The 20,471-nt window shown below is 30.7% G+C and overlaps 1 protein-coding gene across 1 annotated transcript in view; it reads right to left on the bottom strand.

Annotated features, from left to right (window-relative positions):
- The window catches only part of LOC139515412 (uncharacterized), a 71,147-nt gene that overhangs the window by 20,098 nt on the left and 30,578 nt on the right, over positions 1-20,471 (bottom strand). The window contains exons 18-25 of the mRNA XM_071304983.1: positions 19,874-20,230; positions 18,732-18,833; positions 17,226-17,467; positions 14,831-15,129; positions 13,938-14,218; positions 11,684-11,907; positions 7,782-7,983; positions 5,985-6,029 (exon numbers count right to left, since the gene is read on the bottom strand). Of these exons, the coding sequence (XP_071161084.1) occupies positions 5,985-6,029; positions 7,782-7,983; positions 11,684-11,907; positions 13,938-14,218; positions 14,831-15,129; positions 17,226-17,467; positions 18,732-18,833; positions 19,874-20,230 (1,752 nt within the window). The remainder of the gene's footprint in view (positions 1-5,984; positions 6,030-7,781; positions 7,984-11,683; positions 11,908-13,937; positions 14,219-14,830; positions 15,130-17,225; positions 17,468-18,731; positions 18,834-19,873; positions 20,231-20,471) is intronic.

Below are 20,471 nucleotides of genomic sequence, written 5' to 3'. Positions count from 1 at the left end.
ATATCACTTTAAGCAGGAATATTATTTCAAATGTGTTTTTCGTTTTACAACTTAATTTACGACCATACAATATGAACTTTTCAAGATGTATTGCATTAGAATAACAGTATGTTAATTAGGTTCTGTAGCATGCCAGGAAGAAATGAACTTATTTTTTGTAAGTTTTAAGTAAGTTTGGTGTATTCCCCCTTTTTTATGGTTTTATCGATATAAATTATTACTATTAATATTGAATGGTGATATCCACCAGTCTTTAAATTTCTAAAAAGCTGTAACAGTATATTAAAAATTATGACTAAAACTTATCTTTTTATCGACTCATGGGTTACGAAAAATATTTTTATATCATAAAATTGAGAATGGAAATGGGGAATGTGCCAAAGAGACAACAACCCGACCAAATAAAAAACAACAGCAGAGGGTCACCAACAGGTCTTCAATGTAGCGAGAAATTCCCGCACCCGGAGGCGTCCTTCAGCTGGCCCCTAATTAAATATATACTAGTCCAGTGATAATGAACGCCATACTAATTTCCAAATTGTACACTGTAAAATTAAAATAATACAAGACTAACAAAGGCCAGAGGCTCCTGACTTGGGACAGGCGCAAAAATGCGGCGGGGTTAAACATGTTTGTGAGATCTCAACCCTCCCCCTATACCTCTAACCAATGTAGAAAAGTAAACGCATAACAATACGCACATTAAAATTCAGTTCAAGAGAAGTCCGAGTCTGATGTCAGAAGATGTAACCAAAGAAAATAAACAAAATGACAATAATACATAAATAAAAACAGACTACTAGCAGTTAACTGATATGCCAGCTCCAGACTTCAATTAAACTGACTGAAAGATTATGATTTCATCATATGAACATCAGGCACAATCCTTCCCGTTAGGGGTTTAGTATCATACCATCATAACATATATGAGAAGAACATAACCCGTGTCATGCCAACAACTGTTTTTAGAATAAATGTGTTTAGTTCCGACGCAAAGACCTTATCAGTGACTCAATATTAACGCCAAAATATGAAATCTTTAATGACTTGACAATAGTATCGTAATTATATCCCTTCTTAATAAGTCTATTCAAAGGTTTTGTAAGTTTCTGAGGTGAATACTGACACCTTTATGCTTTATGAAGAATATTTCCATAAAAAATTGGATGTGAAATACCTGAACGTATTAGAAGTCTGCATGTTGAGCTATATTTACGAATGATGTCTTTACACCGATGATAAAATTTAGTAAATGTTTTGACTAGTTTGTGATATCGAAAACCCTGGTGTAATAATTTTTCAGTAATACATAAATTTCTCTCGTTAAAATCTAAAACATTGTTACATACACGAGCGAATCGTACAAGTTCAGATATATAAACACCGTAAGATGGTGACAAGGGAACGTCACCAACTAAAAACGGATAATTAACGATAGGAAATGAAAAATCATCCCTTTTATCATAATAAATTTTAGTATTCAGCTTTCCATTAGTGATATAGATATCAAGATCGAGAAAAGGGCAGTGGTCATTGTTAGTATTAGCTTTATTTAAAGTAAGTTCAACAGGATAAATTTCATTAATATACATACTGAAGTCGTCATTATTGAGAGCCAAAATATCATCCAAATATCTAAAAGTATTATTAAATTTGTTTTTCAGATGTTGTTTCGATGGGTCTTTTCTTATTTTTGTCATAAATTGTAACTCATAACAATACAAAAACGGGTCCGCAATAAGTGGTGCACAGTTAGTTCCCATTGGAATTGCGATAATCTGACGATATACGGAATCCCCAAAGCGAACAAAAATGTTATCTAGTAAAAATTCAAGGGCATATATAGTATCAAAGCATGTCCAATTAACATAGTTTTTTTGTTTATTGCTACTAAAAAATGACCGAAAAGAGTTTGAACATATATATTCACATTCTGATTTTTTGAATGCCCATTTAATTAGGTGTGTGAATTTTTTCTTAAGGAGAATGTGAGATCACAACAAAAATAACTGAGAGTAAGAAAGGTATACATAAGTTACTTATTTCAATCTAAAAAAGTCTTCCTTAAGGAATAATTATTCATCTATGATCTTTATACAATTTCGATCGATTGAAAAATGTCAAGTGTAGTATGAGAATCATTTGCTCATGATCCCACACAGTTATAGTCAGATGCAAAACTCTTATTTAGAAAGGATCCAGGGCTTCGTAAAAATGTATTTTGTTTTTCGTTCATTGTTTTTACGTAATTTCTGTGTCTTTTTGGTCTCTTTTGGACAGTTGTCTCATTAGCAATCATATCACATCTTCTTTTTTATATTTAGTTTTGTTTGAAGATTTAAGATTAAAGATACAGTTCGGGTAATTAATTTACTAATTGTCTGTACTAAAATATTTATGGAATTCTATAATTAATTGTCTGGATGTAAGACGAAATATGAATTCTAAAAAATACTGAACGACGAATCTATTTTAATTAAATTGCTGTGATCCTGACCGGAATAAGATCTACGAATACGAATTTTTAATATTTCTGCTAAATGTGGAAACGCTTTATATAATAAAGTGATATCTGTTTAGTGTACATGTAGGTGACTGTCATGCTTGTAAATTTTTCAAGTTATATATAAATTGTATTCACGTCGCCAGAGTCCTCGGGTGGGGTATCCTCTCTTTCAGCATAAGAGTGGTTTTGTGGCAGATTTTTCTCCCCGCCTTTGCTATTCTTTGTCATTTATTCAATTGATATGATATTAGTTGATGTAATTTCATATCAATTATGTATTATTATTTCATATTAAATATGAACTTTTATGTCAAATGTTTTATTTGCAAAATTTATTTTTTGCATTTTATGATGTTGAATAAATGATCTTTTTTCGTCAGTTTAGTTTTTATATCATATAGCAAATCAAGCTCAGACTCTGGCCTGTGTATACAAAGTATGTTTATGGTATCTAGCTGTCTGTCTTAAAACTAATTTTATTTGCTAATTGAAATTAAGCTGAATAAAATAATTTAAGACAGCAGAGAAGATTATTCTGTTTAATTGGTTATTACTAACCGACTTAATTAAAGAGTGAGCTATTTAGACTGTAAAGTAATGCTGTCTCTAGACTGGTCAAAGAGTCAAAGTGTCCTAGCTACTTAATTAAACAATAAATGTTTGAAATTAGATAACATGTTTTCACGTGCAGATAAATTTCACTTATGACCAATGCATGATTGAATTTCATCTTTCTCATTGGTCAATGATCTTGCGGGTCAGCACGAGTTCACGTGTAAGTGCATTGTGGTCACTTCCTTTTATCATCGGTATTTGATGTGTTAACTTGTGATTCTTATCAAACAATTTGTTAAAAATTCCCACCCACATATCTCCCTTAATGTTATCTTTTGAAGTATATATGTTTATTTATGGGGCAGATATTTCTCCCCACCTTTGCTATTCTTTGTCATCTATTCAATCGATATGATATTATTTGATGTAATTTCGTATTAATTATGTATTATTATTTCATATTTAATATGAACTTCTATGTCAAATGCTTTATTTGCAAAAATTTTTGTTGTTGCATTTTATGATTTTGAATACATGACCTTTTTTCGTCAGTGTAGTTTTTATATCATATAGCTAATCAAGCTCAGACTCTGGCCTGTGTATACAAAGATCTAGCTGTCTGTCTTAAGGTAGCACAATACAAAGATTTTATAACTCCAACTCCCAAGTTTTAAAATGCTGTAACTTTCTTAATAAAGCTTGAAAATTTATAAAAGTGGTAGTTTTTGATAGCTAACAGATTACTCTTTCAAACAAATGCAATGTTAGTATTATGCTTTAATTATGTAACCAATTATAATGTTAACTGTGTCTAAAATATTTTTCACCAAATTTCCACTTTCAAATGAAATTAGCTTCTGCATAGGTATCCCTAGAGGGTTGATTTTATTATATGTTTTTCCTATGGCCATTATCTACAAAAGGGTGTCTCAGATTTCAGATAGAATGTATAGAACAAATTTTATACCTCATTAATCATTATCTTCTTTTATGTGATTAGGATGTTTACACTAATTAGAGATTTGTGAGAGAATGGAATACCATAGAGACAATCTGAGACACCCTTTTGAAGCCCAAAATGTGTTGATTAAGATTTCTTTAAAATTTTCAGTATAGTTAAAGAGATGATAGAGTTAAATTCATTCAAGTGAACTTACCCAGATTTTGCCACTAATTACATAATAATGGATTACATAATGATTGCATAATAAAAATATTGCATTCATTTAAAAGATACATCTTTTATCTATCTATATATACCTCTTTTATTATTTTCTATGCATTCATAAGAAAGTTACAGCATTTCAAAGGTTAGTGATTGGAAGTAAAAAAATCTTTGTATTGTGCTACCTTAAATACAGTTATCTCTATCTTTATAAATATTTTGATATGAGCGTCACTGATGAGTCTTAGGTAGACGAAACGCACGTCTGGCGTACTTAATTATAATCCCGGTTCCTTTTATAACTATCTCCTAATTTTAAACACGAACAACACAAATTTATCATAACACTATCCTAGAAAAAAAATTATATTTCTGTTTAAAAGAAAACATTGAACAAACTATTGTTAAGTTAAAATAAAATTAGCAAGTATGTTTACTTTTATAAATTTTGACTTGGACGGAGAGTTGTTTAATTAGCACCCACTCCTCATCTCCTGATATCTACGAGAAGTACAGTCATTTATTTTCTCAGACCATATTGTCTATAAATATATATAAACGTCTCTTTCCACACATTTTAAAAAACATGTGCGAGAAAATAAATGCTAGTGTCTATATACTTTAATTCTCAAATTGTGATATTTAATATGGTAGTTTTTTTCTTTTGTTTTTACTACAATTTCAAATGGGCAGTTATCAAGTAGTTTATAAGACCATTTTTTAGTTTTTGTATCAAAGTTATAGTTATGAGGTAATGATTTAAATTACAAACTTCCTTATTTCTAAAGTATGTTATTTATTCCACTTTTATTTCTATTTTAGTAAAATAAGACAGTTTACAAATAGAAAGGTTTCCTGTTTTCTTGTATAACTTACTTCCGATTCTTAATAAATTACCAAATATTTCTATAATAATGTATGATAATCTATATTCAAGGGAGATAATTTCACATTTAGTACTTTTCATTTCTGTGTTCACTTTGTTGCTTTAAGGTAGCACAATACAAAGATTTTGTCACTCCCAATCATATAACTTTAAACTGATGTAATTCATTTCATCCTTCTTTATATTTTATAAATGAGGTACCAAAAGAAAGATTAATCTTTCAAATTGTGATAATTTCATTATGACATAATTATTACATTATTAATTATTATGTAATTAGATGCTATATTGTGATGTCCACACTTGAATGAATTTAGCTTCTTTGTTCTTCATAACATTCCAAAATATTTTATACATTCTTGTACAACACAGCTTGACCTCCAAAACTGTGTCTCAGATTTCCAAAAACATCAAAAGAACAAATTTTATACCCAATTGAATTTAGTGGTCTCTTATGAATTGATGTTGCAAACTTCATTGAAGATTTATGAGAGAATGAAATACAATAGGAAAAATCTGAGACACAGTTTTGGAGGTCAAACTGTGTTGTGCAAGAATCTATAAAATATTTTGGGATGCTATGAATAACAAAGAAGCTAAATTCATTCAAGTATAGACATCAAAATATGGCAACTTATTACATAACAATTAATGATGTAATAATTATGTCATAATGAAATTATCACAATTTGAAAGATTAATCCTTCTTCTTTCTTTTGGTACCTCATTTATAAAATTTAAGAAAGATGAGTGGAATTACATCAGTTTTAAGATGTCTGATTGGGGATGAAAAATCTTTGTATTGTGCTACCTTAATATAGAACTTTAATGCTAACTACAATGTTAAACCATGCTTCCAAATATATACATACCTTTTGGCTCATCATTTTGTGTTTGTTCTAAAGCAACATTTTTTTCTGTAAAAGTAAACATAATTATATTAGGGTCAATGAAAAATACAAAGAGACGAAATTGAATGTAACCCTTATATTACTATGTAATGTATCACAAAATAAACAAGAAAGTCAAATTTTGAGCATCAAATTCTTCTTTTTGTCTACTTTGAAAACAGTTTGAAGTGTACGAATGGTTTACACACAGTTTGACACCGTGAGTATACATATGACGTCACATTAATTAGATGATAAAGACGATGCAACAGTTTCACGAATTTGTTTAGTTAAGTCGCATTAGAATGGAGATTATTATATTGTATTTTAAGCTTGGACTTCGTAAAACTTGATGATTTTACTGTCGCAAATATCCGTTTACCTATCCACCACTACGCGTCGCTAGGTAAACTAAATATCTAACAGCAAAAAAACGTTTTACGAATGACAAATTTAATATATTTACAGTTATCTCCTAATTTTAGACACGAACAAAAATAAAATTTTCATAATAATATCGTAGAAAAAATATCATTTCTGTCTAGATGAAAATACCACTTCATTAATTTCATGCGATTTCCTGGTCGAGTAAAACAAAGTTTAAATAAACACATAGTTTGATAGACATTCCTGTTTTCTATTTATTCATACATATTTTCAAAAGCATTTATTCTTTTCACTAATTATAAAAAAGAAGATGTGTTATGATTACAAATGAGACAACTCTCTACAAGAGACCAAATGACACATAAATTAACAACTATAGGTCACCAGACGGCATTAAACAATGAGCAAAGCTCATACCGCATAGTCAGCCTTCAAATGCACCGAAATGACAAATATAAAACAATTCATACGAGAAAACTAATGGCGTAATTTATGTACAAACAATGAACAAAAAAAATTGTAACACATCAACACACGACAACCACTGAATTACATGCTACATTTATTAAAATGAATATTCTTCTGAGAAATAGTTTTTTTTAAAACCGATTAGAATTAAGAAATGACGCTGTAAAAACTTTCAAACGAAAAAGATAGCGGTCTTGTTGATGTACAAAACAATGAAAAAAAACCCCAAATGCAATATACAGAAACAAATGACGACCACTTTAAACCAACGATCTTAATGAAATATGAGAAACCTCAGTATTAAAGAAAGTAATAGCTTAACATTCACATGTTGGTTTAAAATATGCTCTTAGTAGACGAACGAACTTCACTTCTTACAACACACGTCGATGAAAAACTGAAATAACACATGTTTTATCAACCTACTCTCACGTTACAACTAAAAAACACAGTTATAACTCAAAACAATCAATATGTTAAATTAATAATGAATCATGGAAAACCTTGCTTTTAAATTCACAGCAAACACAAGGACAATAGGGTATAGTTAGACACTGTTTTTAACTTACCTACACAGTCAAAAAGTCGAAATTCAAGGATATTTTGTTGGTTATCAATTAGATAAAATAACAGACCGAATAACATGCTTTAAAATATATATCCGCCTCTAAAATAGTAGCGATAGATATCAGAGGGACTGTCAAACTCATAGATTAAAATTGACTGACAAAACTAAGGCTAAATTCTACGTCATTTCATTGGATGGCAACTCGCAATCTAAACATAAGTCCTTACATACAGAATTAAAATATAATTAGATTCCAATTTGCCGTTTTGTTTAAGAGTAGATTGAGGGACCCAGTTTAAAATATTTTTAAGTGAGGCTCATACAGTTTAAGGCAAAACATTTCTTTGATAACGTACCTTGACAATTTGAGGGATCATCAGTATCTGGTTTAAATCCATCAGCACATCCACATTTTCCAGTTCCATCTTGTATTTTACACTTTGTATTCTCTCCAGGACATTTTACATTAGTATTGTCCTGAACATTTAGTTCACCGTCACTTTCAACACATTTCTTGAAATTACCACATTCAGATCGAGCAGGGAATGTGTCCCCTACCTGTAAAAAAAAAATGTTTTGTACTATGACATTGATGAAAATCGGTAAACAGATGTACTTACATCTATTCCAAAATGATACCAGGAGTTAAAAAAAACAAGTTTCAAATGATACAACTCTTAAAAGATCATTTTTAAAAAATCAATATATTTTCCTTGATGTATTTTAATATTTGACATACTAGAACTGTGAATATTAAATTCGAAATGCTTTGTCTATAAATAAAAAAAAATCTCATCAGATCTCCATGTAAGATTTTTATTTTGTGAATAGTGTCTCAAACTTACAATCAAAAAAAAATTTAAAAAAAAAAAACAGTAATATTATTTTTTCATAAATCTTACTAAATTTCTTTTAATGGCTTGATTTCAAGGGGAAACATATATTTAGGTATTTCATATTATTCAAAATTATTAATCTTTATTATGTACAAGCCAGGCAAGGTTCAAATCAATCATATATTTTTATAAGCATAGTTTGTGTTATTGTTTCAACTACAGAATACACATAGGTATAATATGCATTCAAAATTATTTCATGATGTCAAAATTGTAGTCAAAACTTAGCTTTTGCAAACAGATATGCTAGTATGATTTGCTATATAAAAATGATTCTCTCTGTGTGCCAAAATAATATTGGTTGCCCACTATTAACGAAAACTCTTACCATAATACACAGTTCTTAGGATTTAACAAAATAATATGTGTCGATATTACACCCTAAATACTTTTCTGGTGTCAAAAATTATGATACTTAAAATCCATGACCACATATTGCGTTAAACGCATCGGTCGTTCTTCCTTAACACAAGACATGTCAGCTTTCAAGTTTGATTGAAATTGAAAATAAGAGTATTTGGATATTGAAATTTTAATTAAGCTGTACTATTGTATGGAAACTGCTTATATAATTTTTTATCATAGAAAAAAGAATTATAAATAGCGAACATTTATAAATATTGATTTTTTTTAGTAGATAATCATTCATGCAAGTCAAAGATGTATTGGTCTGTAACAAGTCATGAACATAAAGTTGTTATTCATTTTAAGATGTGTTTGAGGTTTTGATTTTGTCATTTGAAATGACACTTTTCGTTTTAAATTTTCCTATTAGAGGTCGTTTATTTTCAAATTGTTATTTCTGTTTGGGTCGTATACGTTTAGCTGACCCCCACCACCAAAATTTTCATGGAACTCAATTCATTTATTTAATCTCTTAATTATGTCAACTGTGAAGTTGACGGTAGATAGTAGCTAACGAAAATAATATGAATAAACATTTATCAGGACAAAACAAGTTTTTTCTTTCTAGTGGCTACTCATTCATGTATGCCAAAGATGTATTGGAAATTCCTTTTGCTTTATCTCACAAGGGTTAGAATAGAGCAGCAAAACACATGATACATGTATCTTTAATCATGGTATATGATAATTGTATCAGAAAATCAATATAATTTAAACAATCTATATGTTTTTATTTATATGGCCTGGGCCATTATCTTTATTGATTTTTCCCACACTAACACTGTGAATTAAAATATTTGTATAACTGTCCAAACAATTTGACAATTAACAACACATATATGGCTCAGACGAATTGAATTGAAATGGTAGTATAAACATGATGCACACCTATGTCTATTAAGGCTCACCTTGTGAAAAGAGCGACAGTCTCATTATACGGACATTTATATACAGTATGTGTTATTGATATTGTTTTCAATTTTTGGGCAATTTAAAGCATCGATTACTGTAAACCAACTTAACTTCGCGGATACTTTATTTCGCGTTTTACTTATTCTTGTTAACTTCGTGGCTATTTAATTTCGCGATATTCTTATTTTTTTGGTGGAGTTTAATAAGGAGAGATCCAAATTTTAAATATTCGCGACGATTTATATTCGCGTATTTTTTATACTCGCGAAATACGCGAAAATAAATCGCTCGCGAAAATAAGTTGGTTTACAGTATACTTTCTGTCTTTTTCCGACGTAGTCGGTATAGTTTCGCTTTGTGCCCTTTGAATTTAAGGACGCTTAACTATGGCAACAGAATACGCATGCTCGAAAATCCTTTCTGTGATTGGACAAAATGCTGTCATGGTGGGTGATTTGTGTTGTGTTTGAAAAAACGTCTCGTTAATTATATCGTGATGGAAAGCAAGTGAAAAAATATTTGACTAGATCTTACAAAGATTTATATTTTTATTAAAATAATTGTTTCTCCAATAGCTCTTTGCATCCATGACAGCTGCTTATTCGGGACAATTATATAATTTTTAATATAAACTTTGTTGTACGAACGTACATGACTTTTAGAACGCACCTCCGCATGTGAGATCTCCGAGGGGTTTTGGTGAATGTAAACAGAAAGATACGAGGACCGAGAATACTGAACACAAACAGAGAAAACGTTATTTAAATGGTATCTTTGTGCTTCTGAAGGTTATCGAAATGATAGTTTTAAACATATACCCATCTTTTTTAAAGATAGTTCTTGTTAGAAATAATTTTTCCATTTTGCAATTGTTTAGTCACTGACGAAACATTTATTGTCAAAAGGCGCATGATGTGCAGTAAAATTGGTACCGTTATTTAACCTTTTCCTTCAGTTAATCAGATAACAATCAAGTCTCCAAAATTAACTTATTAAGATGAATGATACAAATAGTATAAAAATAAAGGGCTTCCCTGTAAAATGAATCTTACTCTTGAACGGTGACTCTGACGTTTACATCATCTGAAAAAAATCTTTAGAAATATTCACTGTAGTTATTTCAGAACTCTTCTGACAATTGGCCTGTAGTGATTTAATACTGATCATTAAATGTTTGTTGTATAAACAGCACAATTTTGTTGTTCGTCTAACTTGTACAATAACAACTACAAATTAACTGGAAGAGAAGACATCCAAAACCTTCACAAGGAAGCTATTAAACCAAGAGTTCCAAATGGTGAAGTTGAAATCATCCCTTCGTAAATTTTACGGACGCCATCACGAGTTGGTTGACCGTTATGGAATAACCGTTTCACAAATGATATCGGATATGTTCCTTACGTCGTAACTACAATTCCCTTCCCTTTCATGAATGTGACCTACCGAATTAGACTATTTACCGGATTAAAATTTTGTAATCACATAATCAACACGACGGGTGCCACATGTGGAGCAGGATCTGCTTACCCTTCCGGAGCACCTGAGATCACCCCTAGTTTTTGGTGGGGTTCGTGTTGTTTATTCTTTAGTTTTCTATGTTGTGTCATGTTTACTATTGTTTTTCTGTTTGTCTTTTTCATTTTTAGCCATGGCGTTGTCAGTTTGTTTTAGATTTATGAGTTTGACTGTCCCTTTGGTATCTTTCGTCCCTCTTTTAAATGAATGATGGAACCCAAAAAGGTAAATAAAGGTTAAAACTCGTAAATCTATGGACAAAAAACAAAATGGGGTAACAAACTAAAACTGAGGGAAACGCATTAAATATAAATGGAGAACAACTACACAACAATAAAATGTAGCACACACAGAAACGGACTAAGCATTAGACAAAATCAGAATAACAAATATAACATCAAAAACAAATACATGAATTTGGGATAGAAAAGTACCGTGACACGTCTCAAATGCATAAGATATAGGAATTTTGACAGTTTTTATCATTTTTTTTCTCTCTTTTTTAATGTTATAGATTGTTCAGCACTTACATTAAAATTTATAGTATTTCCATTTGACTCCACAGCACATGTTTTTTTGTCACATTCAGCTATATCTACACAGAGATCATCTTTTTCAACCTTCCCAGATTCACATGTGCACCCTCTGTACGGAGCTTTCGTACATTCTGAACTTTTATCTGGCTCGGATATTATACAACTTGGTACACATGTAACTTCTGTCGATTCCACAAATGTTTTATCGCACTTCAGGGCTGAAATAAAGCATTACAACCGAATATTATTTGAAAATTTATATAAAAATTAATTCTTTTGTATGTGTTTTTTTTTTATTAAGATAAAACAGTTTATTATAATTTATCTTAATAAAGATATAACTGGTCGAACGTACTATTGAAGTTCACATTCTATACTGTTGCACTTTATGTTTTTTTTCCTTCATTTTACACAATATTCAGGTAACATTATTTGCCATGCACGGATTTATTAAGATACGTGACTTACAAGGTGGCTCAATAATTTAAATTTATTATTCGTTAACTGAACTGTCTTGTTCTCATCAATGTACGAGATTATAAGTTACACAGTGTACTATTGTCTTAATAAGATAATTTGATGGACCCAATAAATTCCGTATTAGGACAATTGTACACTGTGTAACAATTTTATCCTGATTTTGTTATATTACAAATTTATTTGTTCAAATTCAATTATTAGGATTATATCAACCAAATATATTTAGCTAATTAATCTAAAACTGCGAAAAATGAAAATTACTAGGACTATTAAGCATCTTAATTTTTTTTTTTTTTTTTTTTATCTCAATGGTATTAGGGAGATAATTCTAATTGACGTAATGAAAAATAAACTGAAATTTATTAGGACAATATCAGCCAATCAAATTACGAGAAAATACTCTAAATCAAGATAATTTAAAATATCGGTTATCAACTGTCGCCTATGTTTATCAGAAGTAATGATGAAAAGTTTAAAAAAAATGTCAGCATTGATTTTGCCAAATGTTTTTCAGTATTTGCAGGAATGTGTTTTGTTAAAGTGTTAATCTGCCTAAAAATCAGACATTTGTGATAATAGTTATCAAAGGTACCAGGATTATAATTTTGTACGACAGACACGCGTTTCGTCTACATCAAACTCATCAGTGACGCTTAGATCAAAATAGTTATTAAGCCAAACAAGTACAAAGTTGAAGAGCATTGACGATTCAAAATTTCAAAACGTTGTGCCAAATACGGCTAAGGTAATCTATGCCTGGGATAAGAAAATCCTAAGTTTTTTGAAAAATTCAAAGTTCTGTAAACAGGAAATTTATAACGATGACCACATTAATGATATTCATGTGAACACCGAAGTGTTGACTACTGGGTTGGTGATGCCCTCGGGGACGAAACGTCCACCAGCAGTGGCATTGGCCTAGTGGTGTAAATAGTTATCAAAGGTACCAGGATTATAATTTTGTACGCCAGACGCGCGTTTCGTTTACATAAGACTCATCAGTGACGCTCATATCATTATCATTTGATAACAACGACACACAAAAACCAACTCAAGTTGACATTAATTTATGTTCAATATGTATAATGATGCATGCATATAACATTGGGCTCCTTTTCCAATTATGGTTATTCAAGATATAATTTGGTGAAGCAACTGAGTGTCAAGGGGGTATAAAGATCGAAAACGCGGGAGAACTATAAACCAAAAAGGACATCAAATATAGTTAAATCCATCTAAGACCAACTTTGGCTGAGGGAGTTGAAAGCTTAGTTTCTGTATAATTCCAAAATTAATAAACGGACTATTTTAGATAGTTTGTTATACATCATGTCAGTACCGAAGTACTGACTACTGAGTCGATGATACCCTCGGGGACTAATGGTCCACCAGCAGAGTTATCGACTCGAAGTTGTAAAAAGTTGAAAACAACACATAACATATGTGCATGCGTCCGAAGCACCTTTCAGGATTTTCCTGTATCCAGAACACTCAAAGCCATATCTTTGAGAGCGAATGATGTATAAAGATCGAAAAAGTTGACGAGCTATAAACCAAAAGGATATAAAAATAGCAAAATCCAATCTAAGACCAACTTTGTCTGAGGTGAGTGAAACTTAGTTTCTATATATTCTAAGAATGTATAACAGGCAATTTGAGATATTTTATTTTAAATCATATCAATACCGACGTTATAAAGAGAAAAGAAAGAAAGGAATCTTAAAACAACTATTTTTCAATTGCCATTATTAACTGATATTAAACTTACGACAACTGGTTACATCTCTCCATGTCGTTAGATCAATTCTAATGCCAGACTGGCTAGCAAGATTCACAGCCTCCTCTAATATTGGACAGTGTGCGTCGGATTCGAGATTTTCGCAAGCATCAAATACACAGCTTCCATACATTTCCAATAGATTAATATCTCCTTCAAAAGCTTCTTTAAATAGGCCAGTTTTAGAATTGAGCAGTCCACACTTGTTATCTCTTTCAGCTTGTTTTGTTGCTTCAGCTGAACATGTAGCAAGAGGAGCTTCAGCTTCACAACTGAAATATACAATACGAACACCTTAACTACTTAAACATGTTTTTTTAATCTATATCTAATTCATTGGAAAATTTATTAATTGAAGGCGGTGCTAATTTATTTAAGGGTCCTTGATACAGCAGCAAGAGCAGATTATGATGCATTCAATATAAAGTGGTGAATCTAATGACATAATTGATTAGATACATGTATGAACAAAAAAGTAACATTTCCTTTGCAAAGGATTGGGTTTTTTTACTAGGAGGGGTTAATTTCTACATCACAAATCAGATCATCATGCATTCGGTAATTGTGGTAATTTTAGATTCTTTTGAGAATTTGCAACATAATCATGATAATATAAGCCATAAAAACGTAAATTCATTTAAATCAATTGTTTTCAATTAATTACGTTCTTTTATTTCATAGATATAAGAAGACGTGGGATGACCTTTTTGTTAATGAAATTGAATGTATGAAATTTAAATATTTGTAAATTACTGTTGCCATACATTCATTAAGTTGAATATGTACATCAAAATATTGTCGGGCTCATTTCGTAAAACCAACGATTGCTGATAATTTGAAATCCTTTTTTGTGCTATACTTATTGAAATATATGTTATTCTCACCTTTCACCTGGGGATTTCCATTTTTGCCCTAATCGATAGTGAAGTGCACGCTCTTTAGCAAGATTTCCATCACCGTCAAGATAGTCATCCTCTTTATCTCTGTTGCAATTTCCACACATTCCAGTAACTCGACCACTGTATGCACTAAATGGAGCTTGAACCATTACTTTATGTCTCCCATCATAACTAACATCAATTTCACATTTTGTATGACGTATCACAATAGATCTTTCTTCCCTTGTAATAACTATGTTCTCTGCATCAAGATTTTGTGGCACAGAAACTTGCTGTCCATTAATCTGTTTAATTGAAATTAATTTGTTTTTATTGCTTTACCACTTTACCTAACTATATTATTGAATTTCCTCTCAGACAATTTAAATTGGGTTAATTTATGTATATATATACAGGCAAGGAATGACGATTAACATTATAATTAATAATTAGAATTAATAATGTGAGGATTAGTAACCATTTTTATTAACCGGTAAAATACTCTTTGAGCCTTTTGATTTCAATATAGAAAATCTCCTATCAATGCAAAGTCCCTAATGTATGGAACAAATGTTAACGGCTAGATTTAGTTTGTGACCCAGATTTGTTTTCTGTCAATTGATTTATGACTTTTGAACAGCGGTATAGTACTGTGGCCTTTATTTAGAAGTCTGTTAATTATCGGAAATTTATCGGGCGTCTGAAAAGCTTTCACAAACGGCAGTGTTCCTGGCCATCAATATTTTACAGAAATTGACTCTGCTTTCAAAAGAGGCTTTGAAGAGACAAACAATCCTATGACGTACGTTTCAAAATGTTATTTTATTTCAAACTAATCCTTTTATTTACCGTAGACAATTTTGTATATTCATTATTTATACGAAACATAATTGTATTTGATTAAATCAATATAATAACATATGAAAAATAATTATACACTTTAATTTCGTTTTTAAGACAGGTCTCTGTAAATTTTATCCAATTTGTGTTATGCCGAATTGAAAAAAAAAGCAGAAGATATTAAGTTGATATTCAAACGCATATGTCGATGGCAAACCAATAAGCCAATTGTAAGTTTTACAAACAAAAACAAACATACGACACACACAACATAGAAGATATGATAAATCTTTCTTTCAGTTAATCATCACACCACATTTTGTAGATTCCCCTTTATACTTATTTCAAAAATCGTTCAATGTTAATGGAGAGACATAACAAAAATATGGACTTCAATAAGGAATAAATACATAAAAACTGACAAATCTACCGCATGAATGAACACAGCTGTTGTATTCCTGACTTGGTTCATACACCTTGATGAATATCGTAGTTTAAACCTGGTAGTATAAGTAGCTTAACCTTTAATTTGTATGTCAGTTGTATACAGTTCCGTTATAACAACATTCGATGAGCAACCAAACCAGACATAATATTTTGATGTGACATTGAGATTGTATACATACATCCCAACTGACTACAAGTTTGAATTCAAACAAAACTATATCCAGTACGCCAACAAAAACGATGTACAAGTTGATAGCAAATTCGACAAAGACGCCAACAAAAACGTTTTTGCAGGTGAAAGTCTATTTATACAAAAAGAAATGCCTGTACCAAGTCAAGAATATGACACTTATTTTTCATTCGTTTGATGTGTTTGAGCTTTTGATTTTGCCATTAGCTTAAGAACTTTCTTTTTGAAGAATTTTCCTTGGTGTTTGGTAAATTGTTATTTTACTTTTAACAAAACCGCTGATAAAAGTGTTTGAAAATGAAAGTTCATACCGTAAATAGTATACACTTTCTCGATAAGGTAAAGTAAATTATAAAAAAAAAAAAAAAAAAAAAAAAATGGAAATACAGTTTAAAAAATATTTTGCGTCACAGTCGCTCATCATAACATACCGGCAGCAAAAACGCAAAGTAAAAACAACACATACATGATAGCGGGGTGACTTAATAATATGAAAAACACGACGAAGCCACATTTGGAGCAAGATATGTTTACCCTTCTGAAGCACCTAGTTTGTGTCGGTGTTCGTGTTGCTCGGTCTTTAGTTTTCTATGTTGTGTTATATGTACTAGTGTTTGTTTATTTGTCTTTTCTTTTTAAGCCATGGCGTTGTCTGTTTATTTTCCACTTGTGAGTTTGGATATTCCCCTTCTGATATCTTTGGCACCTCTTTCAGTACAAATTATTGAAAAACAACGATCTCTGTAACGATTGAACTGAAATTAGGTTTGTGTGTTTTTTTTTAATTTTTTATGCATTTACATTGACGTCGATTATACATTCATTTGATCTAATTCACCCAAAATACACAATGGCAGGTTGTCTTCGCCTTTCTTTCGTGTTTATATTCACATGCATTGTGAATTGAGTTGTTAGATAACTTACCAAAACTTCATTTCCTTTCAAAATACTGTATACAACATTGCCTATTGTAAAATCTACCCTCTTGTTATAAGATACAGGTCTTGAATTGCGTTTTTCTGTTGTTGTTTCGACAGTGTATGCACACGGATCTGTGGTGTCTTCCAGTGCTGATAAAATGTATTTACAAATACCCATCACATGAAGCATGGCTCGATCAAATGTTCGTATATGAGGATCTCCAGCGGATATACACGTACAAAATTCTGAAACAATGATCAAAAGAAAACATATCTTAATTCGTTAATCTTAGCTTGACACAATTTCAAATGTTTTTCCCCATAATATAAAATTATTTTCAATACTCCTCGTTCCAACTGCTGTGTGAAAAACTTCAAGGACTCCCTTTTCTGGCTTTTACTGAAGTAAAACGTATAAACCCTGTATAGTGATTCTGCCCATGTTAGTAAATATGACAGTGGCTGTATTTGCGTTAACTACTTTTTTGTGAGAATTTTCTGCTATTTGCAGTTCTTTTATTTTGTAATAGTAATGTTAAACTGTTCTGTTCTCGGGATAATTTATAAAATGATTATTGAATAGGCAGCTACTGTATGTTGTTGAAGATGGTACTAGCATGTTTCACTTTATAATTGCATTAAGTAATTTTGTAGCTGGTGATTTCTTATTTAGGTTCTTTTTAAATATCTACATTGAAACATTTCATTGGAGCTAAGGCATTTATAAATAATTTTTTTTATAAAATTATGAATAGAAAACTACATATTTGGAGAATGACACCGACATCTATGTTTTGACACTTTATTTCAGTAATTGCGTAGGACGAATGAGTTGATAAAGTGTTTTATTTATACGATATTCGTTCTTTGTTAAAAAGGAGGCCTCGGTACTCGAGTAGTCAAAGTTACCCAACTACTGTATCACTAGCCTATCGGTACTGAGGTAGTGAGTTAAAATACCGCACTCATAAACGGCATATGCTTCTGGTCCTATTAATTTTTCCTCTGCTTTTGAATGATGACCTATTGCTTAATCATTTGTTTTATGGTTATATGTTAGTTTTTTTCCCAATTGCCATGGCATTGTATATTTCGTCAACTTCAAACGTGTTATCATCAAACCTTTTTTAAATCAGTTGTTTTGTAACATGCCTATTTAGACAAAATAAAATATTCAATCATGAAGCATATTTATACAAAATATGAAATCTCTAGTTTGTATCTTTTAAAAATTGTAAAGGATTAAACAAAGAGTCTATTGAAGATCATCACCTATTTGACATAGAAAACGTTTTTTATTATATAATGCAAAATTATAAACAAAAGTATGAGAACTATTTTTTTACTTCATGCCATAGTCTATCACTTGAAAATTATCTATATATCTGTTATCCTGCATGTAGCATGTACACAGAAAATGTAAATTATTTTTTTAATTAATAGGAAACACACATTGGAACATTTTACCGTTAAGATAAAAAAAAATATGAAATATAATAAATTTACGTACGTGCGCATTTCTTCTTTGGATCACCAGTATACCCTCTTGGACATCTACATTTACCATTTTTGAAAATGGCGTTTTCTCCGCAGTTATTTTCACAGCTTCCAGCTACAATAATATATATTTCTTATGTTAGCCAGGAGAGTGAGATTTATAAAACTAAAAGATAGATTGAAAACAATATTCCAATGTTCTTTAAGCGAAAGATAATCACGATACAAGAAAGACAGGTCGTGATTTTTACAAACAAAAGAATAGGGTTTTGCCAAGAAATAGAAAAACACGTATATTCCTGTCCTGTGCTTATGAAAAAGAGTGTTAAACTTTCAGCGTATTAATGAATTAACACGTTTTTAGAAGTTCCTTGCTTGGCAAAACGTGAATATGCCGATACAAATGCAGGTATCAAAACTGCATATCGAGATGTATCTTAGTGTATAAATCAAAATATGTGTTTGTCGTCTCTAACTTACAGATTAATTTAATCAGTACGGTTGTTGGGTCTTAATGCTTACATGTTGAACTAAGCCCGTTACACCTCATGTATTGTTATTGAATCTGATTGTTTTGTTTTAAAATGCCTGAACCTTATTTTCTTGAGATCACCCCCCCTCAAATAGTAATATCTTTATTCTAATCGGTACTTCAGTTTCCATTGTATCTTTAAAATAAGTTAAACATTTTTAAAATAAACTAGGTTGTAGTTGATTTAAAAACAAGATATTCGTAAATCCATGTAATTTGGACTCAGATGGATGGCTTTTTCGTTGGCTATCAATCCACATCAGTGAAAAATACAAAACAAAAAACAAAATCTTAAGAATATCTCCGCAATATTGCAGGAAATACAGATAATATTAAGAAAATAATATTTTGTTTGGTTTGTTTTTCTGGCTCTCTGACATTCCGTCAAAAATTTACTGACATTGAACAAAAGGAGTTTTATGCATTGTGTGCTTATAAAGCTTGATGTACGTTTTATATCATTCTCATAGTAATTCAACCTCTTCAAGTTGTTTTGTCTCGTTATATTGCTGATTGTTTGTTGACTACACGCATTTGAATTTATAGATATTGGACCAATAACAAACAACTATTTATTGCAATTAAGAACTTTCTTCAAACTGCATACATTTATAAGTTCTTACCTTTTGATAAATATGTGACTTTAAATATTGCTCGTCTACAGTTTCCTCTGGTGAAAAACCTGTTTCTTCTTAGTTTGCCGACAACTCTACATTTGTTTCGACGATTTCTTCTTCTTCTTCTCTGCTTTGCTTTTTTGCTTTTTTTACTTTCTTTTTTCTTTTTATTTCTCTTTCCCTTTCGTGTCCTGTTTCTTTTATTTACTTTTTTCCTTCTATTTGATGAAACTATGTCAACATTCATAAGTTTATCAGCACTTCTAATTGTACATATTACAAGCTTCCTGTTTTTTCTATGACGTTTGCATCGACTTGACTTCCCACTAACTCTCTCATTTTTCACACAGCCCGCTGGAATTTCTAAACAAAATAGTAAAAAAGGTATCAATAAAGCTCAAACAATATAAGCAAGTTAAACATTCCTAAAGTGCATATTCTACTTTACATTTCAAAAGGATATTTTTTATAATTCCAAATGTTAATTAAATTTTGATCTAAAAAAAAGAAATGAGCCAATCTCAAAACTCAATAAGGTAAATTCAATCTTTAGTTTATTTTATATATCCACATGATGTCATTAGAAAACGAATAAGACACTTTT

The sequence above is a fragment of the Mytilus edulis genome, chromosome 3, assembly GCF_963676685.1.
Source record: "Mytilus edulis chromosome 3, xbMytEdul2.2, whole genome shotgun sequence".
NCBI lineage: Eukaryota > Metazoa > Mollusca > Bivalvia > Mytilida > Mytilidae > Mytilus > Mytilus edulis.
This window is presented reverse-complemented; position numbering and strand designations above follow the sequence as displayed.